Source organism: Scomber scombrus, chromosome 19 (assembly GCF_963691925.1).
Source record: "Scomber scombrus chromosome 19, fScoSco1.1, whole genome shotgun sequence".
NCBI lineage: Eukaryota > Metazoa > Chordata > Actinopteri > Scombriformes > Scombridae > Scomber > Scomber scombrus.
This window is the reverse complement of record NC_084988.1, coordinates 15,449,947-15,476,769: the sequence shown is the minus strand read 5'-3', so window position 1 is coordinate 15,476,769 and position 26,823 is coordinate 15,449,947. Positions and strand designations below refer to the sequence as shown.

At 39.9% G+C, this 26,823-nt stretch overlaps 3 protein-coding genes across 3 annotated transcripts; 1 reads left to right on the top strand and 2 right to left on the bottom strand.

The window, feature by feature from the left end:
• Positions 1-47: 47 nt before the first annotated feature.
• On the bottom strand, positions 48-6,725 carry msh4 (mutS homolog 4). Its single transcript, XM_062439769.1, has 20 exons — positions 6,515-6,725; positions 5,791-5,961; positions 5,548-5,711; positions 5,328-5,438; positions 5,048-5,163; positions 4,787-4,960; positions 4,533-4,705; positions 4,377-4,444; positions 4,119-4,193; positions 3,878-3,942; positions 3,607-3,776; positions 3,374-3,510; positions 3,018-3,121; positions 2,403-2,527; positions 1,521-1,721; positions 1,299-1,417; positions 1,065-1,193; positions 668-842; positions 507-595; positions 48-245 (listed from the first exon to the last, which is right to left on the bottom strand). Exons 1-20 carry the CDS (start codon positions 6,723-6,725, stop codon positions 48-50), a joined length of 2,775 nt encoding a protein of 924 aa, XP_062295753.1.
• A 6,124-nt stretch (positions 6,726-12,849) lies between these two features.
• Positions 12,850-14,767, top strand: vcpkmt (valosin containing protein lysine (K) methyltransferase). Its single transcript, XM_062439883.1, has 5 exons — positions 12,850-13,106; positions 13,234-13,347; positions 14,134-14,206; positions 14,342-14,461; positions 14,587-14,767. The coding sequence occupies exons 1-5, from the start codon at positions 12,850-12,852 to the stop codon at positions 14,689-14,691; spliced, it is 669 nt and encodes a 222-aa protein (XP_062295867.1). The 3' UTR covers positions 14,692-14,767.
• Positions 14,768-23,187: 8,420 nt separating this feature from the next.
• On the bottom strand, positions 23,188-25,813 carry LOC134000800 (ADP-ribosylation factor 6). Its single transcript, XM_062440285.1, has 2 exons — positions 25,715-25,813; positions 23,188-25,484 (listed from the first exon to the last, which is right to left on the bottom strand). The coding sequence occupies exon 2, from the start codon at positions 24,790-24,792 to the stop codon at positions 24,265-24,267; it is 528 nt and encodes a 175-aa protein (XP_062296269.1). The 5' UTR covers positions 24,793-25,484; positions 25,715-25,813; the 3' UTR covers positions 23,188-24,264.
• Positions 25,814-26,823: the final 1,010 nt, after the last annotated feature.

The window sequence follows — 26,823 nt, the reverse complement described above, 5'->3', positions numbered from 1 at the left end:
CATTTTCTGCAAGTGTTTCACTACCCCTCCCTACAAGGCTGAGTCAGTCATTCCTCCTCAGTGTTTATGGATGCTGGCAGCGCCGCGGCCTGCAGCTCTGCCTCATACTGCTTCCTCAGGCCCTTCAGATACATACGCAGGCTGTCAGGGTCTAGTCTGGAGTTTCTGGCAGTCTGCAGGAGACGGGTGGCCAGGTGGTATACAGCTCTCTGTCTCTTTGTTTCCGGATCACTGTGATGTTTAGCCTAGAGAACAATAACAAAACACCTTGAGTATTGTGTTTTTTATCCAGCACTCATCTGATATATAATATTATGTAAGGAACACCAAAATATTTGTGATATTTGTCATCAAATGCCACAGCATGACATTTTTCTCTGGCAAACTCTAACACTGGTTTACTTCACTTCTTCTGCTGTTGCACACAATGTTGAATGTTATAAAAGCTGAGTCACTAAAAACCGTAGCACCAAAAAGATGCTAAATCAGATCTTCATGAGCCATACCAAAAGCTGCTGGCTGACTTTGGAGGCAATTGTCTTTGCCTCTTGAATTATGCTCGAAGGAAGTGACGTCATTCCTGCTGCTCTCAGACCTAGAAAAGCAAAAATAAGCTCTGTAACCATTTTTCATGACCAATTTTACCAAGATTTCACTGTCTCTGTACCATAATGTCTTTCTTCAGAGCATCCCCGACTCAGTAGGTGTGTATACACCACACATTCAGCACCGGTGTCATCACAGCGTGTGTGCTGAACCTCCATGTGCTGGTTCTCCACATTGGGATAAAGAGACTCTAGTTGGCACAGCTCAAGATAGTGTGTGGCAAACAGGGTGAACGCCTGTGAACAACAGAGACACAGCAAACACCTTAGAGATTATAACAATGGATAGCACACGTTATTCCAGTATTTATTTTACTGCTTTAGTGTTGATTTAAGAGGTGTACTGGAAAAGACAACAGTAAGTACAATGTTTAATATAGCCGGTAGTAATCTGATAGATGTGGTTTTCATTATAGACAAAGGTGTGGCAGTGCAGGACTGTATTAGTGCACACTCTACCTTTAGGCTAAGGAGGAACTCACAAACTGCATGACAGATACCAGTGCCTTCCTCAGCACTGGTACCACGCCCCAACTCATCTATGATGATGAGGGATCTGTCACTTACGTTGTGGATTATATAAGAGATCTTCGGGGAAGAAAGATACAGTCAATCATAATTCAATGATTTCTTTTAAACCCAAATGTAATTAAAATTAGAAATGCAAACAGCTGTAGCATGAATGAAACATACCTCCTTCATTTCTAACATGAAGGTGGAAGAGTTAGTTTCAAAATCGTCATCCACACCAATTCTGGTGAAAATCTGATCAGCAACACGGAAAGAGGCATACTCGGCAGGGACAAAAGAGCCTGGAAAAATAATGGGATTTACTCAAAACTCAAATCAATGCACAACACTGTGCAGCTTTACATTCCAAAATTCACGTGAGGTTGAAAGTTTCTTGCTGCTGACCTATCTGGGCCATGATCTGACACAGTGCCACCTGTTTGAGATAGGTGGATTTTCCACTCATGTTGGGCCCAGTGATAATGACAAAGTTGCTGCCCTCGGAGATGTAGCTATTGTTCGACACAGGCTGCTGTCCAGCCAGTCGCTCCAGAACGGGGTGACGACCCTGCTTGATAGCCAGTGTGTCTGTGAACTCTGGACGCACTGGCAGACACAGCAGAAAAGAAGCAACAACAATCAAAAATACCTTGATTTGTTAGTATTTTGCTTATATGAATTCCTACATCTATATTGTATGAGGCAGTGTTTGGAAAATCTATACAACCAGTTAACTGTGACTCAGTTATTTGTGTACTATATTTCAAATTAAAATTATATTGTTTCACTAAATTTCTTATATAATAGATTGTTTGCCGGGGAACAGAGGGTGTATCACATAAAATCAAAACTGACTTCTAAGAGAGTTGTGTGCAGTGGTTAGTCATCTATCTCCTCTGGTGGGGAGAATTGTCTTGGTAGATACAGCACACCAGTACACACTTATGTAACAAGGGTAATCTGAGTACAAGCTGGCTGGGATAGATGGGGCAGGCAGTCAGCACGTGTCTATGGAGCGATGCTTTCAGACAGCTGAGGGCCAGTGCTCACCACCCACGTGGCTGATTGGGCTGGTGATGCCCATGGCCCACACAAAAAAGAACTGAGGCTAGCAGAGATGCCAGCTCAGGGGAACACTTTCTGGCTTTCATGTGTGACGCTGGCTGGGTGCTGCCTTAAGTGCTCACAGCGCCACCTCAGACGACAGATCAAATCAGAGATTCAAGGTTGATTTGACAGCCTGACTGACTCGTGGATGTAAATCAAAAGTGATTCATACTTACTTACCATAGTCTGAGAGGGTGCATGCATTTGCCAGCGACAGCAACATGTCCAGCATAGACACAGCATCAGATAGTTTGTAAAGGCAGTGAATGTGCTCATGGACAGTGCTCAGAAGTTGACATATCACCCTGTATGAAGACAGATTAGGTGTTGCAAGGACAAAACAGGAGGAAAACTATATGTAACAGCACCCTCTAGTGGACAAACAAAAGTAAATAAATAGCTGAAAATAAGCAGGTAATAAGATTAAAACTTGCTTAGAAAGAGTCTATACAATACAAATTAGTTAACTCATTGGTTGTTAAGGTCCACTACTAAGGTCTAGATTTATGTTTGTGGTCAGTTAAAGGATAATCATGACAGTAGTATGACAAGTCACATATCTGTCAGCTTCAAATTGAACAAAATTGTCTATGGAGGAAAAATAAAATAAGATAAACAATTTTATGGATTAAAGCAACTAATAAAATACTATGATTGTTAAACTTAGAAATTCTTTAGAAAAGGACATTAACATTGTACAAAGCAATCTTTCTTTTACCATTAAGTAAGAAAGAATGAAATTCGTCTAGTATATTAATGTGCTGGTTTTATGCCATAGGATTATGATGTACTCACACATAGGACATGTGAAAGATCTCCCTCAGGGCCTCATCACAGCGGTCATTCATCTTCATCACATCTGCGGTAGTGAAGCCATAGTTGTCCTTGTGCTTGGTTACCTGAGTTGACAACGTTCACACATATGCACAGTAACACAAAAAAATTAAAATTATTACATCTTTTAGATTTCAAGATACAACAAATTATTTCATGTTTGCACAAAATCAGTTTAATAAAACATTAGAACAAAATGATTGAAGTACATTAAAATATTTGAAATGGTTTCCTTAGTTCTAGCCTGGCACTGAGTTATCTTGTGTCCCTCTCTATTCTTTATCTGTCTGTTAGTTCCTGTCTTTAGTGGACTATACCTTGATGAACTCTACGGGGAGTTTCCCTTCAGGTAAGACAACTCCTTCAAGCTTCATCTGAATAAAGAAACCTCGAGCTGTGCTGAAGCTGGTACGCAGCGGAAAACCATATTTCTCCCCCATCTGGTTCACTAGTCCTGTGCAGCACAGCAACATTCACTAAAACTTTAATAAGAACACTTCATACAAACATTATAAACTGAAGATATGAACTGAACAGACAGAACAAACACCTGCAATGTCGTCCACAATCTCAGTGTAAGCTCTCCGAGCAATGTCTAGGAACTCATTGATGTTGGGGCGTACGGCATAACACTTCTGGGTGCGCATGTTCAGACTCCCCTTCAGGTAAGTAGCGTCCTCATTAATTACTGTCTTGATCTGCTCTAAGATCATGTCGAATCTGAGGGTGCAAATATAGCGGATTAAGTCTGTAAAAAGCAAACTGTGGTACATTTATTTCCACAAAAGAGAATACATTTGATTTGGCACAAGGTTTAATACCTGTTGTCTTCCAGTGAGGTGCTGTATGCCTTGAGCAGAGCTGTGTTGCAGTTTTTCAGCACCATCTGCTCATAAAGAGTAATGCTTAAATGTTTATCAATTGCATTTTAATGAACTATTAGTATTAGTATCATTATTAATATATAATATGTTTTTGAGGAGAAAAAAATCAGTTTTTGCTCATTTATTTATGACTGTAGGATAATTTGAACAAGTTTCATATACACCAAAAGACATGCACCCTTAACCGTGGCACCAGATCCAATGTGTGTTTGAGCTGGATGATGTGTGTAATCTTTGCTTCGGCAACCTGAACCTAAAGAAATAAAGCAACAGTACTAAAAAGTGCACAAAGTAAGAAGGAACTAATATTTCACACGTGAGCAGTTATAGGCATTTGAAAATACACACAAATGATACTCACTAACATAAGGCCTTTCCAAATCAATACAATCATAGCATATATCATAATCATAAGTCATAAAAATACTTTAAATACCGTTTCCTGTTTTGGGATTTGGACAAGAACAGAGAGCAGCTGGTCGATGTCAAGGAAATGACCTATGGCTAAATGGGGCAAAAGAACAAATACTGTCATGTTATGTCTCGCTGTTAACGTCAGTAATGACAATATTCAGTCTGATTTGCTCCTCACCATTCTTCAAGCCAAAGAAGAGTTCCTCGTCCTGTAGCAGCTCTTGTATTGTGTCCAAACGTATGTTGATGGTGTCCACATCAACCAGTGGCTCCAGAATATTAGAGCGCAACCTTCTCGCACCGCCAGGTGTTTTAGTGTGGTTGAGTACTCCTAAAAGAGTGTGCTCGCTCCTGTGTGAAAAGACAGATACACCGAACACATCCATGATTATGCAAGTGCCACATACAAAGATGGTGCTTTCAATTACTTACCTGTGATCTCTATTATTGACCACCAGCTCCATGTTAGTGGCAGATGCTGAGTCAATCATTGCTGTCTGTTCACTGCCTTTAAAGCTCACTTTGAGAGACTTGGCAGCGTAGACAGAGCTCTGAATGAACTCTAAGTACTTCAGCAAAGCAGCCGCAGCTGCTAGGCAATAATACCTAAACAAATCATGGCATTTTATGATAAAAAACTGTACAGTGTTGCAGCATATCTATTTATATATATCATTGTACTCAGAGGCATACTTAGATTGAACTTCCATGAGGACGGTGCCAAATTCTGGAGCACACAGTTGCTGAATGTACTCCAGTCCTTTCCTCTCATTAAAATACTTCCTTTGGATTGCAGTGAATGCTACACCCTGAAAAAATTATGAAAGATGCAAATATTATCTCACACTATCAGTTGACAAGGACACCTGTCAATTGCTAACAAAGAGGAAGGGGAGTAAGTGAGGGAGTTTTCTGCCTTTAAAATGTCTGTTTGAAGGATATGTGTGTTTTACAGCTATTTCTGAATTAGTACCAAGAAGTTCTCAGTGATGAGGTTGAACAGCTTTGTCCCTTTCCCCTTCTCACTGGCTGTGTCTGGCATCAGTATTTCCATTGGCACCAAGATATGAACCTTGGTAATGACCTTCAGAAGTGTAGAACATGACTAAGACATGAGTTTCCATTATATCAGTCTTGTATAAATGTAACAAGTATTAAGAGCCATTTATAGCTTTTGACAATCCCTTGGTTACCTTGGCGTAAGTCCCAGTGTCTGCAAACTGAGAGAGTACAAGCTCTGGGTATTTCAAGTTGAGACTGGCCATACCAATCTCTCCCCTGGCCAAACCACGCCCTTCGACCACTGCCACAATCACAGATGCACCAGAAGCCGAAGTTACAGAGGAGCAAGTTGTTCCTGCAAAAACAGACAAATCAGAATAAAAGAATCTGCCTCAGCTGTTTTTACACCTTATCATCATCTTAGGCTGAAATACCGGTGTGATCAGTCAGTGGTGTCCGTGCAGGATGTGTGCCTGTGGCTCCTGCAGACCCAGGGGTCCTTCTGAGTCTCGGTGTTCCTCCACGGGCACGGAAGCTGGAGCTGTTTGAAGAGGTGAGGAGTGATGCATTTGTCTTGCTTGACCTGAAGCTGTGGTGGAACTGACCTACAGTAAGTCAACACAAAATATGAGGAGTGTCTTTGCCATTATATGATACTAATCAAAGCCTATTATGCTGTAGGGGGCATTTTGCTGGTATGGTTTACGTCTCCTTGTCCCCTTAGAAGGAAGGGTCACTGCAAATCAATAGAAAGTTGTTCTGAGTGATCACCTTTATCCTATGATTAAACATGTCTATTCTGAGTGGTCTCTTCCAGGATGACAATAGTCCATCCACAAGGTACCAGGTGTTACTGAATGGTATGATGAGTATAAAAATAATGTGAATCATATGCTATGTCCTTCACAGTCTCCAGATCTCAGCCCAATTAAACACACATGGGAGATTCTGGACTGATGTGGTAAATAATGCTTTCCACCACCACCATTAAAAACACCAAATGAGGGAATATTTTATAGACGAATGGCGTTAATCCCTCTAGTGGAGTGTAGTATCGATGCCAAGGCACTAACTTCATTGCATGTGGCTCCACTCAGCTGGAGACAGTAAAAGGCCGCTGAGGTTATCTTAAACTACTTTGTATATCCATAAAATCACCTGAGGCTGCTCGGGGTAGTGTTAGACATGTCGGGCCCTGGCTGGAGCTCGTGCTGCCTTCATCTAAACTTTGGCGGGATGAGTTTGAAGAAGCTGACGCTGGACCGAACGAGGTGGTGTCGTTGAGTCCGCTTCTGTCAACTGGCGTCCAGCTTTGTCCACACTGAGAGGTACTGTCGGTGGTTACCTCCTCTGTGCTGCTACGAAACATTTTTAAAACCTCGCACCTATCACCCAGCCCAAGTGACCAGCTTTAAAATCCCTTAATATGCTAATAACGACAGCGGTACGACCCCTCTAGCTGCTGACTCATTTATTTAAGTACTGCTAGCTACAGCAGATCGCAACTGCGCATGTCAGAGCGCCAAATGTCATCAACTGGTGCGCATTTTACGTATATTTATTACTGACCTGTTAATTGATTGGTCTCAAAAATGAAAGTAATTGTGGTACTCAATAAAAAAACGGAGCTAATAGAGCTAAATGTGTAGGCTCAGGGGCGCAACTACCTACTTTCTGAGGGGTATGCAGATACATTGCAGGCGCCCCGCACCCCCGCCTGAATTTTTTTTAATGACCCTTTAAGGGTTAAGACGACACCACATTATGACTGGATTTATTAGTATTATTACATACATCTCATTCTTAATTGTTTCATTTACATTTGACTGACAAATATGTAGCACATAAAGTTTATTGGCCTGTTTATGTTAAATCTAAGTAATTCAAATGGATGGAAATTTTATATGCAATTGAAATACATAAATCTTATGAATTATTTCTGTGAGTTTACCTGATGTCATCACTGGTCTTTTCTATAGCAGATGTCATCACCGACCTCATGTCTGTCTCCTTCACCCCTTGCCTGTGTTCTTCTCCACTAAGTCATATTGTCAAACAAGCATTATTTAATAGCTTTGAATAAATTACACATCTTGCTAATGCAATTTTTCAATATAAATAATATTTAGAAATTAATCACTTGGTATCAAGTGGCTGTCCCTAATATTAGACCAACCTGTCGCCTTCTCCTGTGTGTCCTGATTCTTTCTTTCCATCCTCACACCTGAATGACATGAACTTTGTGTTAAGGAGGTTTCAAAAATACAGCAGTCAAACCACATATAAAAAACATGAAATTTTAATTTTAAATGATATCCTTATTGGATATCAGTTACTGATTGGACGCTGCATCTGATCAGACTTATCAGATACATCGCAACAGCACGGTAGTGTTATATCCGAGTGAAGACATTAAACTCAAGTGTATCACTCCCAAGTTCTATAATTTATCTGTTTTATGATTCACCATGTAGTTAAAAAAAATGATAACTGTCTGAACAACAAAGTAACCACAAACAAGTTCCTTTATTTTTCTTGTCATGATCTGTTATATTGTAAATACTGATCAGTACACAGTTGCAAGACAACAGTAACCTGTGATTTTACAAGTAGCTTTAGCTAACCTGAATATTTACAAGCCTCCTCTTGATACACTGACATAACTTAACTACTGTCTTTCAACCACTTTGAAAAACTTTTTTTCATCCCTACGAAATCGTTCTCTTTCTCCCTATTCTGTTTTCTGTTTTGTGCCCCCGAGAGCTTTATTTTCTGCCTCTCCATGCGCGTGCTCGACGGGGCGCGCACCGGAGCGCTTATAGTGTGGAGAGGGGGGGGGGAGAGGTGAATGGAGGGGAGGCGATTAGCGGAGGGGCGGGGGAGGGAGGCGCGCCTAATCAGTGACATGCCTCTGTTATTGATCATATCATTTACTACACATGCACAAACGCTGTTAAATACAGAAAATGCTGACTCGAAATAATTTCCCCCCCATCGCTTTGGCGCCCCCTCAATTGTGGCGCCCCTATGCGCCGCATATAGTGCATACCCACTTTTTGCGCCACTGTGTAGGCTATAGGCAGGGTTGCGAGGGTTAGGGGAAACCAGGGTAGGTTGTCACAGTGCTTATTACAGCTAAACTAGAGGGCGCTGTGACATGATGTTGATATCAGATAGTTAGCCTAACATCCTGCCCATTTTGCACTGGTCCTTCATGTTGGGTTGTTTTTGTATTAAAAGCTTAGTCATTTAAAAATCAAACACTTATTAAAAAGCCAAAGGTAGGTTTGATTTGAGTCCATTTTAAGCTAGTAAGCTAAAGCCATGCGGTAGCTAAATTAAAATGTTTGTCAAGAAGTCACTCAGAGTTAGCAATTGTAACTTCCGATCTGCAAAACTGCAAAAAACAAATTGCAAGTGTAATTCACAACTTATGAAAGCACGTCTTAGAGTTTGCAGTTGTAACTTCTGATCTGCAAAACAGGATTTGCATTTTAACCTTCCTATTTGCCCGCTCAGTTCTGTCATCCTTCTCATGTGATTTTTGGCACGATTCTCCCAAATGGAGTGTGTCAAAGCAATTCGCATTCAAGAGAACGTAAGCTGTGCCTGTTCTACCACATGTTTCCAGTAGGTGGCAGTGAGGCTTTGGCTGGTCCAAACTGAGCTGACCCACAGCAGCACATGTTGAACCGCGATGTGTAAAAGTGCACTGCTAACTTTGTCGTTTTTTCAAATAATACTGTAGAACAAAGTTCCAGCATCTTTTTTATAATAGACAAACCTCTCCAAGAAAATAACCTCTGGGTGTCATTCTGCTCGAGATTACAGCACGTCAGTCTGTGGTAATTGTCCAGGCAATTGTCCAGTGAACCCGCGGGAACATCTCAACCGGAAAGTACGCTAACTCCAAGGCAACAGCCTACAGTTCAATAGGAAATGACCAGGTTGGACCTTAAAAAATATATTGACTAAGATAAACTATTTTACAGGTGAGGGGGGAAAAAAGAAACAACATCCTGTTTGTGCCCATGCCCCTGTCCCTCTCTTGTAACACTCTCTTGTGATATTTACGGCATTAGGAATTGCTAACTGATGATGGGTGACCTTGGGTTTTGTGACTTTGGTTTTCTGAGACTCAGCTGAACTTTGAATCCTCAAATGAAATTTGAATAGGTTCTCTTGTTATTGCATCAGGCAAAGTGCAAGTTCTATCACATTTTGAGTAAATTGGGAGCTGCAGTGCTTCAACACTTAAGGTGATTCGCTTATCATTAGATTCAATAGAAATATTAGTGACTAGACTACACTTGCAACATAGGTTTCCTGAGTCAAGACATTGGTGCATTTCTTTTTTTTCTTAGTGTAGTATGGTGCTATGGTGATGATGAGTGTGTTATTGGGGGGTTTTTGTTTGGGTTTTTTTCAGGTCATTTCCTGGATTATTCCAACGTGGGCAAAGGGGTAGGAAGATGCCATGTTCTGGAGCAAGGCCAAACGTGTCAGTCTCCAAGACATGTGCTTGCAGTTTCTACCTACTCCCAAAATCTATGACCCAGACACCACAGCCATCTGATGAAGTCTCTTACTTGATGGCAGGGCTTGGCCGGAGGCATCTCAGTATGCCGGAAGACAGTGACCATACTCAACTCAACTAATTGACAGCTGATCTAGTATTAGCATTTCAGCCTGTACCACAGGCTGAAATGCCTGTGGTACAAGCCTCTCTGTCTTGGGCTTAAGTTTTATCTCCTGCTAGATCACATCACTGCTAATGAAGAAGTTCCCCAAAATGGAGAGTTTAACTGGGGGATGGCTCCTCTACAAAACAACCAGTAGCATTTTACTGAACAAAACCTCAAGTTATTTAATTCAGATAAAATTATTACGAAATAATAATTAAATAAAGTTCAATGTGTTTGGATAATGTAAACCATTGTGTGTGTTTTGTTTTTCGTTTTTTTATAGGAGGGAGTGGACAACGACAATTGGGCTTAGTTCCTTCTGAAGCGGAGGGATATTCTACAGAGCAATTGAAAAGTGTTTCAAACTGCAGCAAAAACACCTTTATTCACAATGCCTCTACGAGAAGAGATTGACACCACTCCCCTCCCAAAAGATGACATTTTTTTCTCCAAAATGCCCAAAGGTGACTGTAAAAAATGTGGGTCAAGCATGCCGGTACATGTTCTGCTAGTCCACCTGGAGGAATGTCAAGGGGCACAACAGGATCACTAATTTACTGACAAACCTATAATAATAACAAAAAAAATATATTATTACTTAGTTTTGTTTACAAAGCATCCATAGGCCTGCCTCATGACCAGGTATAAATGATTTCCTGAATCTTTCGGTTTTACTTTTTAATGTTAGGAATCTGTTACTTATGTTGCCCCAGTAACTAAAAATATAATACGAATATAATATTTTCTTACTTCCATTATCATAAAACTTATGAAGTATCTAAAGTAGTTTTCTTTCCAGTGTAGATTGTCTTTCAATGATGATGGCAAGATATTTGTGAAGACTTATATTTGTAAAGCTAGAATGGTGCTACTGGCCTTCTAGATCATTCTCTCTTTGGTTGTGTTTCTCAACTTTCTGGAATTTTGTAATTAATATAAAGTGTACGTGGTTATTTTGTTAACAATTTCTTTCCAAATTCAGGCCTCTGAAGCATGTGATGAAATGCCAGAAGACAATGCAATATGTCCAGTGTGCTTGGGGGTATTCTCTCTCTATTCTATTCAGACATGATTGAATGACGCTTCATTTGACTGCAAAATTTCACTAGCATTAATGCTGATGTTTTCTCTGAGTGAACATTATATGGACTGTCAGATATGTGTGAGCGGAGCAAGGAGAAGGTTACTTCAGCGGTAGCACGGACGGACATTTGGCTAACGTTAGCTAACAGTCATGTCAAGTGCATTTAGAAGTAGATGAACATTAGTCAAAGACATGTAAGATGACCACTGGTGTTTCAGCAAAACTCGAAACATTTTCCGACTAGCCTAGTAAATGCACAGACAATATTTTGACTTGTCACAGCACGAAAAAAACAGGGGACTTAATAACAGTGATGGTTCTGTTCCATTAAGTGTTCACGTTACGGTGAACCAGCACATACAATAGCAGACCTCTCTTAAGTGGAATGCTCAATCATTAATACACTTGTCAGTTTCCTGTTATGACATGTCAAAATGTTTTCTGTATCCATCCAGTGGTATGAACAGTCACTTCATAAAGTATGCAGACCTCTTCTGCATACTTTATAGTGTTATAGTGTAAATTTAATTTTGAATAAAGGAAATTGCCATTTTCTCCATCAATCTACACTCAATAATAAGCCATACTGACAAAGTGAAAACAAATCACAACAGATATTTTTGTAAATGTATTAAAAATATTTTTCTCTTGACACATTTGCATACATTTCTGAAAATGTGTTCACTTTTTCACTATAGGTAATTAACCTAACCATGAATATTGATGTCAAAACATTGTCAATTTTATACATTTTAATTAATTTTAACACGAACCACATTTATAACATTTCCTTTGTTTTCTTCAACCAGAGGGCTGCTAATGTGGAGCAGAGCATCAGAGGGATTACAGTGGGCCTTCTGGAGCTGCTGGAGGAGCAGACAAACCCTGGAACAGTGCAGTAGGTTTTTTGTTTTCTGTTACCTTTTTAAATGGTTGGACTGAGCTGGATTTTTGTTGTATTGTGTTCTTTAAAGACACACTTTTTTTAATGAGGGATGTTGCTGTAATTATAAACAGTTTTGAAAAAATAAAGTTTTTAAAATGAGATGCTTGTGTGTTTAATTGTTGTGGTGATAACTGTGTTAGGCCAAGTTACTTTCAGAGAAAATCAATGAGTAGGAACAATAAATGTAAATGGTTGAGCTAATTTAATATTGTGATTAGAAGAAAAATTGGGCCAACTTAACCCAAGAGAGAAATAATTATTTGACCCAACAACATAATGGTTTGAGCTAACTTAATATTTTAGTTTGTACAGAAGTTGGGCCAACTTGCTCTAAGAGAAGGCATATATATATTTTACAGTGTATAGGACTTATCCATGGCTATGGATAACACACTATAAAAGACGCACCAAAGGCCTCAATAATTTAATTAGAAATGCAGTAGCCTTACCATATATAATCAGAATCTGTTTTATTAGAAAAGTATGCATACAGAGAATGTGTCTTGGTGTTTTCTCCCACAACATAGAAGAACTAAGACTAGGGAAACACTAAGGAAGGCAAAATATCACAACTTTTCATTGTCAGATCTCTTGGTTTAAAAAAACAAAACAAAAAAGCAAGCAAGATATAGCCTACTGTGACATTATAACGTTTTAAAAGGAAACTGATGAATCTCGAGGATTTCTTTCCTTCCCGTCCAGTTGGTGGCGGTAGTGCGCCTCTAAGCTGGTTTGCAGCCAATAAACACCCTAAAGAAGAAGTAGAAGCACTAGGAACATGGCGGCGGATGGTGACCAGAGTGATTATTTTGTGAGAGAAATTGAGAAAAACGACGGTTTTACCTTGAAAGTGAATCAGTGCTACATGGGAGATGTTGGCTGTGTGGTTTGGGACGCAGCCATCGTTCTTGCAAAGTATTTAGAGACAAAACAGTTTTATGAGCCATCCACAGGAATGAACCTGTGGGCTGACAGGAGAGTGGTGGAGTTAGGAGCTGGGACAGGAGCAGCTGGTTTAATGGCAGCGACACTAGGGTGAGTTGACTGTGCCTCTTACTTCAGGATTAATATGCATGAATTTGTTGCATGACCAAAGTTTTCCAGTTGACCTGAACTGATGTAGTAAAAACACATTTCCATTACTGTGGATTCAATCTCTCAGAGCTCAAGTTACTGTGACAGATCTGGAGGATTTGCAGACCCTGATGAGAGTGAACATCAAAGACAACCAAAAACTCATCAGCAGTGGATCCATAACTGCCAAGGTACTGAAATGGTTTGTACTTATATTTTCTATTAAATGTTTGATGGTGTATATAGACACACACACACACAGTGGGGTCCAAAAGTGTGAGACCACATTGAAAATCTCTAATATTTTCAAATAAACATGGAAATAGTCAGAAAGAAAGAGGATGCAGAAACATTTAATAACCCAAAAAGTTACGTTAAATGATGAAGAAATATTTAAGATTGTGCACCATTTATAGGTAAGCAATTATATTTAAGCAAATTTATGGTATTGACCAACTTAACTTTTTTGTATAAAAAAATCAGATTTCCTTGAGTTGCATCCCTTTCATTGAAATAGATGACGCTCAAGTAGATGAGTAGATGATGTTAGACTAGATATACATGTAAAATCCTGTAATCTTATATTTGCACATCTGTGATCTTTGATCTAACATGGCGCATTACATTAACGCAACTTGTATTATTATTAGTAGTGATAGTAATTGTAGACTGCATATACTGTTTACCCCTTGTCAATATGTTGTACTTTTATCTTCTTTCTCTTCAATTTGAAATTAAAACCATTAGCAGCTCCTCCTAAGTAGAATATGTTCTGTGCATTATTTTAAATGTTTCTTTTATTTTTTTGCATGACTTAACACTAGTTAATATTGTGTATATTTTTGAATGTTATGCACCACAACAACAAGGCAAATTCCTTGTATGTGCAAACCTACTTGGCAATAAACCTGAATCTGATTCTGTTATATGATTAGCACATCGTAAAACTCCACATAGTAACTATCTGGTTTCCTCTTTTTTTGTAAAGGGGTGAAGATGTGTCTGACTTCCTCCCACCTCCACACTACGTCCTTATGGCAGACTGTATCTATTATGAGCAGGTATTGTACTAACACTCTATTTAGAGGTTTCAGTCTAAACTGACCATTTGCAACATTGTCATTGTGGTAAAACCGCTCAAACCAGGAGTTCAATACTGTATTTATCATTGAGACTTATTACTTACTTCCACACAGTCTATTGCTCCACTGGTGGAGACTTTGAAACTCCTCGCAGGACCAGAGACCTGCATTATTTGCTGCTATGAGCAACGCACTGAGGGCGTCAACCCAGAAGTGGAAAGGAAGTTTTTTAAGGTGAGAACTTAACGATGGGTTCTGTAAATGCTAACAAATTAATAAGTAAAGACGTTTGTGAAGAAGCTGAGGTACCCGGTGTCCCCTCTCCGTGAGTCACTGTGGTTTTTTATGTTATCTTTTAGTTGCTGGAGCAAAACTTCAGCTGTGAAGAGATCCCTTCAAGCAAACAAGACCCAGAGTTTAACAGTCCAGACATCCACATCCTGCACATCAGAAGAAAAGTTTGAGTTTGTGTGATGAACTATGTGCCAACCTAATACCCCACGAAAATGAGACTGTGGAATAGAAATGTTAAAAGTCTGTACTGGCATTTGTAGAATATCGAATACATTGTATTGCTGTCTTTTTAAAAAAAAACATTTTTTAAAGAAAATTATTTCCTAATGTATCACTGAACATTGTTTTTTATGTGTGATCAGAATAAATGTATTTATAAAAAGGTGAAACTAGTTTGAAATGTGTTTTTTCATACACTATTCCAAGTTTAGGTGTTCTCAGTAGTGTCGGCTATGACGAGGTATTAGAATTTGTGAGTTTATTTCTGGCAATATTCCCTCCTCCCTCCTCCAGGTCAGTATTTTTCTAATATATATATTTTTTTACATATATGGCCCTAATAAGCCGTTGTAGTTGGCTGTTGGTGTAATTGTAGGCTGTGAAGCTAGATGGCAGACATGCACCAGCACAGACATGACAGCTGTGAACGCAAGAGGGGTCACACACAGAGACAAGGAAGTGATGGAACAGTTGTTTTTTCATGTTCATTTGGATGTTTAAGTTTGAGGATTAGTTTTGTAAATATTGGGCTTTTTTTTTTTTATAATGCAAAAACATATTTAAACAAATGTGAATGTTTGGAGTTTACAGCCCAGTGAACTGCAAAAATGTACAAACATGAAACTTGCATCTGCTCATAAGCACTGCCCTTTTTCTGTTGTGCATGATTTAATGAACACTGTAGGGTTATTACATTATAACAATAAACACAATTACATATTGGATAAAACAAATGTCAACATGTTATCTCTTTAGAGCATACTGCAGATGTGAGCACCTACTGTGTGCCATTAGCGTGTCAGAAAGCTTCCCACTGTAATTTACTGTATTTCCTCTGATTGTGAATGAAGTATATAAATGACATTGCCTGTTTGTAACACTAGGGGGCACAGACACAATTGCTCAGGAAAACAAACAAAAACAACAACTATTAATTATGCATAAACATTAAGTCTGTGCAATTACCTAATTAATCTAAGGGTGTAACTGATTATCACAGAACTAAATATTACTTGTGCTGTAACAACTGTTAAAACTTACTACAATCAGAGAGGTGGAAAAATAAAGCGTGACTGAAATTCACAATCCATATGTTTATGTAGCTCACCCAATTTTTAAAACTAAAGCCAACACAGTAATACCAGCTCTCCCAAAAGTGTTTCCCCTCTATGTGAGGGGAATTCCACACCAAGCCCCAGATTAGGTGGAAGATTACGGCTCTTTTTCAAGCATAAACCATGAAGTACGCCCTATACTCCCACAGGCATGCAGGGGCCCCTCATGGCCTTTCATGCTGCTCTCTGTTTACACAGTGGAGCTCTAGTGTAATGAGCAGGGTGGCCAAATAAAAATGCTAATGCTAAAGTTGATGGGATGGGGTTAACAGTAAAGTTTCCATTAAATATTCAAATCACTTAATAGAAGCAAGTTTGATTATGTAGCTCATGCTAGTGTGACTGCATAAGGATCCAGGAGTTCAACCTGTTCACCTGAAATCTGATACTGTAAGTACACTCATGAGTCAGTGTACACACTCATGAGTCAGACACTGACTCATGAGTGTTCCTGAGTTCAGCCTCAAATTCTTGATTAGATTTTTAAAAACTGGATATATAAAATATATATATATATATATATATATATATATAAATATAAATATATATATATATATATATATAAATATATATATATATATATATATAAATATATATAAATATATATATATATATATATATATATATATATAAATATATATATATATAAATATATATATATATATATATATATAAATATATATAAATATATATATATATATATATATATATATATAAATATATATATATATATATATATATATATATATAAATATATATATATATATATATATATATATATATATATATATATATATATATATATATATATATACATACTCCGTTTTTAATTACATATTATAACATTATGTGTTTACTCTTCTAAAAACACACACTCATGTACAAATATGTTTCTTTCTAACTAGTAGATTCATTATTAACCAATATCCCAACAATGATTTTGAATGTTTGAAACGTGTGTGTAATGGAGAAAGTCAGAGGTGTGTTTGGGTTAAATTGTAGTTTAACAAACTGACCCCTGAATCCCTGTAGGCCTTGGTATTTTATATAATTTATAAATATTACAAATTAAATAAGAATACTACTTTTCTGACATCTCTCTTGTGCTTTTAGCAGCTGGACTGTAAAAGACAAAACCGGGCCACTCTTCAGGCTTCCTTCGGCTTTGACCAAGATAAGTCCAGCTAATTAATTTGACTCACAGCTGGTAGTAAGTCTATGCCCCCCAGTGTGGTGGAGCCAGGCCCCAGAGGGGTTATGGGAAGGATTAGAGGAGCTCCACTACTCTGTGTCAACATCTCACCCCCTCTGGCCACCCATAGCTCTCCCAGTCAAATCATTTAGAATCTATTTTCCAGTATCTCTGGTGTTCCCAAAAAAAAATAAAAAATTCAATAGTGTAGTCATACACTTCTTGTAGTTGACAAATTAGGCTAGCACTACAGGGGAATACAGAGAAGCTCACAATACAATGAGGGCAACCCACAATGAAGCACTGGTGTCTTTGTAATCTGTCATCATATACATGTTACAGCTGATTCTGGTGACCGTAAACATTCATTACTGAACATGTGGCGTACATGCTGCATGCACCGAGACAGAATGAGGGCAGTTTCTGCCAACAGATGGTGCTATTAGTAGAAAAAAACTCTTAGCTGTGCAGAAAAAGTGCACCAAGGAAAAACAGTTAAAGTCCTCATAAATAACTGAATAAACCTATAAAGTGCATGGTTAAATAGTGACTGTTCATTAATTATGGTATAGATGATAAAATTGTCTTTTGTGACTGATTAATGTGCAATGCAACCTTGGGCCAGTCTACACGTGGAGTATACTGAAAAACATCTGCATGAGCTCCGTAATCCACACACCCTTGAACTGAGATAGCATGAGGGAGCAGTACAGCGCCCCTCCACACCAGATGGGTGGAGGAGAGTCCGACTCCCGCGCCTGTGTGCTGTTCTTCACTCTGCTGCATCACAGCCAATTGACACAGAGAAGCCTTTGTGTCACCATCATCATCATCACGCTGCCTGGAGCCAACAGACACTGTTCCAGAAAGGGAGACTCATTTTCTGACTAACTATCAGGGAGTGGCTCAAGAATAGACATCAAACTGGGCTGATTAAAAATAGAAAAGGCTGCCTAAATGTGTCCTCTCATTCTTACACACACACACACACACACACACACACACACACACACACACACACACACACACACAAAGACACACACACACACACACACACACACACACACACACACACACACACACACACACACACACACACACACACACACACACACACCTCTTTCTCATGACAAAAAGTGAGTCTGAAGTGAAGTTCTACTGAACTTCACTTCAGACTCTCACAAACACCACAAACAGATAACAGGCCAGAGCTTCATTCCAAAACAGAGCATGTGATCAGTGCTGTTTTTCAGCATCTAGAATAATGAGGCGCAACAATTTTGATAATTTGTAGCACTCTTGCTCAGTGGATTTGAGAGCAAAGAGGTGGTACAATGACATCCAATGACATCTAAGCAAAGGCATGACAAGACAACTGTTGCCCCCCCCCCCCCCCCCCCCAGCAGGGAAACAGGGGAAGGGTGGGGGTGCTGTTAAGACAGCTGTGCTGCAGTTTACACAAACCCAAAACTGTGAAAATATTGTGCACACTTGCCTTCTTCTACTATTCCTAACAATGCAGTAATGCCAGCACTGTGACCTGCCTATGATTTTCTATATATAATCAGAAGTGTGCGCGCTTTTAAAAACTGTTAATTAATTGATATTTGCTATTTGGTTTGATGTTATTGATATATACTGAGTCACTGAGTTCAAACACAGCATCAGTAAAAATGTAATAGTGTATTGATCCATTGCTTGAAATACTACAGGTTTTGTTGGGACTTGACTTCCTGTGTCCCTACAGCATACTAGTGCAATGATGTATTTGTCATCATTAGGATGTGTGGCGGCCCAGCACTGTGGGGAAAACTGCAGAGGGGAGGGAGGGAGCAGCATGTATGTGTGTGTGTGTGTGTGTGTGTGTGTGTGTGTGTGTGTGTGTTTGTAGCATTTCCCTGAGTCATTACCTCTCAGTAGCCTAAATCTGGACTGTGTGTGTGTATGTGTGAGTAGCAGTGCCTGACTTGCCAAAAATCTGAGATTTCCTCCAAGCCCAAACTGCTGTCTAATACAGATGCAATGTCACTCGAAACACTGACTCGTCTGTAATTACAGCAATCTTGTCAAACATACAGATGTAGTCAGTCATGGAGCATGACAGTGTGGTGGCAAGCTGCTGAAGGAAGCCTTTGAGGTTGCTTTGCATGGATCTCCATCATTCTGTCAGTTAGCCTGTGGGAGCCGTGAGTGAATACATGTGGCTGGTGGATACTGTCGGGTGAATGGCTCCCGTCTACACTGCTGCACACTTTGATGTTTAAATTGTCCACTCAGAGTGTTGAGGAGGTTATGTAAAGCCAAATTACAGATGCTGCATGGCAGAGGTCACTGCCCTGTGTACTGTATGAATAAGCACTGGGCAAATACATTAAACAAACACATAATTTCATTTTTGTTTCAGGAAAAGATGCACTTTGGACCTGCCCTTCCTTTTTTGTACTGTAGTGTTGCTTACATCTGAATGCAATATGTTGAACCCTCAGCTATGATCCACTTTACTCCCTGTCTGTTACAGCTGGGAAAACACAGCTTATGAGTCCGGGGACAAATTGGTTCACACTCTCTCACAGCTGTGTTAGACATTCTGCAATTCTCAAGAGGAACCATGTGGACAAATTTCAGGTTTTCACATAATGGAATATAAATAGAAAGCCTGAGGCTTCAAAAATGTAATGTGACTTAGATTGGATGTTTTTTTTTAAAGTGGATGGAAAGAACATGATTATAGGCTGGTGAAACTGTACCAACTAAACTGTATGGTTAGTGGCTTAAATTATGTAGTTAATGCTTGTATGAGCACTGTGTCCATCCATTAAAAGACAAATTGGACATGTCATGTGGACTTCCAACACTTCATGATAATTTTCTGCTCCTCTGAATTTGTAATTTCACCACAGCAAGTAACCTTAAGCTGCAGATATGACTGGAATGTATTTTGGACCAATGCCCAGAGTGCACCTTGGACTTCGCAACCTCCCATTTTCAAACTTATTTTGCTTTCTTATACCACAGTTAAGATTGTTAGATTATTTGGGAGTAAAACCTGCACTCAGACACCTGCAGTCAAACCACAGTATGAACAGCAAATGATGCATCTGTGCACGCTTACACTTTTTTACAAGGCAACCAAAGGCTTGCATTTGCCTTGGCATTCAAGAACGTTAACCTCAGCAGGAAACCTGAAACAACTTTGAGGCACTTCCGGACCCGTTTTAAAAAGTGAGCCCTGCATGAGTTCATTATTAACAGCTTAGAGGCTACCGAAGGTGCGCTTGAATTATAAGAGGCTGTTTGACTGTCCTTGAGGATAAGCAGCTGCAGAACAAAGCTGAGTGAACTGTGGCTTAGAGTAGGTGTTCCCTCCTACCATTTGGAAGATAAATAAACCTTTTTAATAACGGTGTTCACCTCTGTGCGTAAGAATATGTCTGTGTCTGCATGCATCACAAATCCTACAGTGATTATCCAGCTGGGTGTGGCTGTTGAACAGTAGGCCAACATTAAAGACAGCAATGACTACATTCGAGCTCTCAGTCAGAAATGTGTATGAGTGTTACCTCCACTAGTGTTATTCTGAGTTGAGAGGAAGTGAAGACAAGTGAGGATGGCAAACCACACCCCTGAAAACCACAAAAATTATATCAGGCGAGGTCTGTAGGCATGGCAGTAATGCAGCTTTAACAAAATCACCAGTTATTTCTGAGTCGAGTGAGAAAGGGCGAATTGTCGTCGCAACCGAGAGTGAAAGGTGTTCAAAGATTGCAGAACTTGGAAAACAGGGTCAGTTTCGACCTATTCCCACTCTTCCTCTTTCCATGTTGTAATAGAGGAACTCCCTGGTAACAGTCAGCCACCTATGCAACACCAAAACCACCAGGCCGCACTGGCAGACATCCCATCAGAGTGTTGTTATAGTAACTGCTCTAACAAAAAGGCATTTTGGCTGCCTTAGGCAAACCTGTCGCACACAATTGTTGTGCAAGGCAGTGGAAGGAAGGAAGTGTTTAGGCAAATTTGCCCTCTTATTTTGCATACAATGAAACCTGTGAATTATGGTTATCAAGAGCTCAACATCTCGTCGGTTTCAGTGGTGAGATGCTTCAAGAACCTGTCAAATGCAGGCCTGTTCTGACACTTCATAAGCAAGAGGAATGGGGCTCATTATGTGCAGCACCTATAACTGAACTTCTTTTTTGTGACCTGAAACCTATTCCTAACCTTTCCTTTTAGGAAATGTAAGGAATTCCAGCCGGCCACAGAGGGAGTTGACAAAAAGGCCAGGAGGTCTCATCTTCACAGAGGAAAGGCCGTAAAAATGCTTGCTTACAGTATCTGTACTTGCCTCGGGGGCCCCGGTGTTGCCAATAAAGCTGTGAGGATCATATGGTTGTAATGAAGTGGTGGGAACCAAAGTGGCCATTAGAGCCCAATTAAACTGCCATCAGCTTCTAATGGAGGCCCTTGACCAAGCCCTCACTGAAAGAGAAGAGTATTTACAAATACCATTGGAAGCTAGGATAGTGGCTCAATTTGCAGCTCACGTTTGCTGCTGCTGATTTCAAATAATGCTTCTCTTTTAATTGAGGCTTTAAAATCGCAGTTGCATGAGGTGCACGTGGGTTGTGTGAAACATCTGTAGTAGAGGAGTCATATCTGTCTATGTCACCTGACCTGTCTGACGGAAACCTCCGTGGTTCTAAAGAAAACATCCTGAGGCCTCCACAGCAACTTGCTAAAGACCAGATTTTCCACACAGCGACTGCCACCTTGATTATACAGCTAAAAGTCTGTGGACGCAGATGCATGTATACACAGAGATACAGTGTCTGATTGTTAGTGAACACTGCAAATCCTCTGCTCGTCCGCTTGAGAGGCAGAGGGCGTGCAGCCCGTTCTTGTAAATGCAAACTCAGCTTACACAGTGCCAGTTTTTATGTAGATGTGTAAAAATGCTGGGAAAGAAAGTGGCCTTCGGAATGTTGAGAAAAAAACAGATCCTGAGGAGTAATACCAACTAATCTTTTGTAGCCCTAAACAGTGGTTAAAGCATTTGTCACCATCTTTGTCAGGAATGAAAACTTTTTAATCAGCTTTAACAGAAACTAAAACATTACTTCAGGTGACTCAGCAGTGTCTGTCTTTCATACTCTACTGGAATTCTGCTCGATATTTAAAGCAGAATTTACGAAAATATCTAATATGTGCCCCAAATCCTTCTTCTGCCATGAAAATGTGATGCAGTTATGTAAACTTAAACTGGGAAAGAATGACTATTCAGCAGCAGCAAGAATTTAATGAGGTCAGTATTTCAGCAGTGGAATAGAGACCCCAAAGGATGTGGACCTCATCTTTCTACCCTTCTGCCAGGTACTGACATTGTGGGGTGTTAGAAGTTCACCATTCATCTTAGATTGTAAGGGGATCACATTATCACAGATTATTTATAGTAGTAATAACGTTACACACTTGCTACACTTGTAATTATGTGGAAAAGGGACAATATATGGTTGTGACTGGTCTTATTAAATGTTATTAGCATTACTCATTAAGATTTAAAAAAAACTAACATACTGTTTTTTCCTCTCAGTTTCTCAACAGCAGCCCTGGATCTGTCAACTTGAACATAAATCATTCCCACTGAATTAAAAACAACCGGGACTAGCTTTTTAATGCCAGTCCCAGTCAAAAGCAAACTCAGGAAGTTACAGCTGACAGCTCAGCATCAACTCAAATGTGGCTCGCGACCAACACGCAACATTCAAAAAGAATTCACAGTTCAGCTGTATATCTTCACTGACCCTCCAACTGTCATGCAAACTATCATGTGGCTCTGTTGTTGTTCCAGAAAGACCAGCAGTAGGACTTCCTGTTTTGTACATTTTCCCCCTTTTACTGGCAAGGGCACTGAGGCCAACGACTTAGTTTGAGGGCTAAGAGAGTCCTTATAAAGATCCAGCCCAATAGCACTAGAAACCAGAGGAATTTAAACACTGTAGACTTGTAAAAAGGCATTTTTAGTCTTTCTTGTGTTTTCTGATCACTGATCATGTCACTCTGCTACTTCCATATAAATACATAACAAAGGTTGGAGCACTTACAGACCTACTCCTCGAAAAAACAGAGACATAACAGATTTAAAATCACTTTTTTAATAAGACATTACAATGACATTGTTCTGTACATGGTTCCCCCAGTCAAAAGAGGAGTAAGAGCTGCACCACAAGGTGTCTTCAACATTTCACCAGCAAGCAGCTCCCTCTGACTGCACGACAGATGGACTCTGATGGAGGGTTACTGTACTTTCGTACTCATGCTACAGATATAGGCTATCATATAATGTCCCATTACTGAGACTAATCAACTGTGGTATCAGATTGAGAGAGCTCAGAGCTGAACGACATTCCTTTGGAGAGATTGAGTCGACTGACTACGTGTTACCCAAAATTAAAAATGCATCCTGACAAGCATGTTCAAGAGTTACTGGAGGCCTATTTGTTGAATATTCAGCACAATTAGGTATCAAGACATGACACAAAAGGTCAATCAGTTAACTATATAGCCCACATATGGGGGATTGGGAGAGGGATAACAAAACATGTCTGAAGTCTTTTTTTCTTCTCTGATGTCAAGACTGATGACAATGAAATGTGAGCAGTGACAATTCCTTTTTTTCCCCCCTTGCAGCAGTCAATACCATTCAGAAGAAACACTTTTCATCACAGTACTGTGTTAAAACAAATGTCAAAGTCCTTCAAAGTAGGTTGCTTGACATTAAAGATCTCACCTTTAAAAGAAAATAAAAAGAAAGAAAAAACCAAAAGATCCAAGTTCAATGCAACAAAGATTGAAGACCCTTGAAACCAGCTTTAGTCCAAGAATGAAGATAAAAACTCCAGCTCCATTAGAAAAATTATATAAAACAGGAAAAACAACAGGCAAAGGTGGTGATCTCTGTGGCTTTAACAATAGGACCAATTCATTCAATATTCATCAAGCAAGCTCCCCTAAAAATGAATGTGATATAGGCCTGCTACACAGTACAAGCAAACTTTAAGCCAGCAAACCCATTTTAAGATAAATTAGTCATGGGGTAAACGCAGTATTAAAAATAAATGGGGGATAATCAACTTTTTCTTAACCATACTCATTTGAGAAGTTATTTGTTATTTGCAACTTTATTATAGTTTTGACCTAAAACAGTCAGCACTCAATCATTAAGATTTGTAATTTGAGGTTAGCCATGTCAAGCCCTCATACAGTCCATCACCTGTGGTCGCACAGGAGGGCTGAACATACCAATTCCTATCTCTGATGCGGGTCAATCCGAGCTTCTCTTGGATTTCATGTGGCTTCATGGCATCCGGAAGGTCTTGCTTATTGGCGAATATCAAGATGATGGCATCCCTCATCTCCCGGTCATTAATGATGCGGTGAAGTTCCTGCCTTGCCTCGTCGATGCGATCCCTGTCCGCGCAATCCACCACGAAAATTAACCCTTGGGTGCCTGTGTAGTAGTGTCGCCACAGGGGACGAATCTTATCTTGGCCTCCAACATCCCACACGTTGAACTTGACGTTTTTGTAGGTGACAGTCTCCACATTGAAGCCGACTGTGGGGATTGTGGTTACGGACTGTCCGAGTTTCAGTTTGTAAAGGATTGTTGTCTTTCCAGCAGCGTCAAGTCCAAGCATTAATATTCTCATCTCCTTGTTTCCAAATATCTTTGAGAGCATTTTCCCCATGTTGAAATCTTGTGCATAAATACTCGGTTCGTAAAGAGAGAAACAGCAAATAGCACACCGATTATTATTTTCACTTGGATTATATCTTCAGTTTGATTATGAGCTTACTTGTGAAAACATGACTCAACGAAGAGCATATGTGTGTGGGGGAGCAAAAAGTCAAAAATACACGCTCATTTTCAGTCTAGGAAACAGTACTTGGACTTTTTTTTACTTGCGAGTCTGTGCGTCAGGATCCTGTGAGATGCAGGGACATTTATGTTCAGAGTACCACTATGCTTGCAGGGCCTATACACACACCATGGCACGGTTAGTCTAAAAACTTGGCAGCAGCTGTTGCAGGACGTTCATTGTGTAGCCCAAATCAACATAAAACTGCATCAACAAAACTGACCGTGGCTTATAAAATTCGCTCAGGGCAGATACGGCATGTATATAAGGCCCAAAAGAAAGCCGCGGTACTTGTAGGGTCCCTCTGGTGTTTGTGTCTGGCGGTCCTCCTAGCCGGGTGCGCCCTTCTTCTCTTCAGCACTACCGGGGGAGAAAAGCAGCTTTCTGCAGCTAGTCCATCAAAGCTTCGTGCCGGTTACCTTCACCTCGCTGGGGGGACGTCTTCTGGGGGGGGGGGGGGGGAAATCCTCAGCGATTCAGCAACACTAGTATTCACTCACGAAACTCCACTTCTCGTCCCCCTGAAAGAGATTTAGGAGGAGGGTCAGACATCCCAAATTAGCTGGCTACTGCCCGTGGCTGCTAATGACGGCAAGCATTAGCTAGCTTGTTGCCTCGCAAGCTAACAAGCTAACGGCGGTTAGCTGTAGCAAACTAATCATATCTGGACATAAAATACGTACGACAGTGACAAAACGTTTGCCTCTACTCTCTCTGAATATAACTGTTAATTGAAATATAAGTCATTTACCTCCTATCTCTCCCCTCCTCTTTGGATAAATACACCCAGCTCTCGTCTTTCTCCTTTAAGCCGAGCTGGTCGGAGTGCTGCTACACCGGAAAGGTGTGGAGCTGCATTAAGCGCCACTTCCTCCCGTCGACTTCACTCAGCTGCTGCCTCTCACTGTCTGGAGCGAGTCATGAGATCAATCAACTATACCTGATTTTAAATAAAACTTCGTTTTCTAAGTACTTATGTAGTTATTATTAGATGTAGCACAACTTGACAGCGATTACTGTGAGACTGTAACTTGAATGCTTTATTGTAACGTTGTTGGTGCCGCTTGGTTTTGATCTTCCCGGTCACTATGTTGCGTTAGCTGATTAGTGAATAGTAGAACATTTCTGTCAGGACAATGAAAATATACTGCATTTTTCAATAACAATTTAATGGCATTAGTTTAGTGACTCTGACTATACAGGCTTATGTAAAGGGTAATGTCACCACCTTGTGGTAGCCAGAGGCTATAGCTGCAGTCAGTCAGCCTCGTGTCTATTAACAGTCACTGAGCATTTTGTCTGTCTTTGCCTTGTCAAACCTCTGGCGATCGATCTCACTTAGCTGATTTGTTAAATTCGTAGGTCCTATTTACAAATAAACAAATCATTACCAATTCCGACTCACCCCACACGTTGTTAATGAAGACAAAAGGCATTAGTCCTGCTATGGCTTTATTTTCACGTTTTGTTATTTTGACAGTTTGTTTTCAAAAATAGCCTAAGACAAAGGCAAACATGGTGCGTTAAAGGCGCCGGCCTAAAATTGGTGCGCTGGAGATAAGACAAGGCAAGGCAGCTTTATTTATATAGCGCATTTCATACACAATGGCAACTCAATGTGCTTTACATAAAACAAACATTTCACAGTAAGAATCGCAAATAAAAAAAAACATAAAAACAAGCAGTTTGAGAAATATAAATAAAACCCAATAATAGTAAACACATGGAAACATTAAAACATACAATAACCCCCCCCCCAACACACACACACACACACACACACACACACACACACACACACACACACACACACACACACACACACACACACACAAACTAATAATAAAAACAAAGTACAAA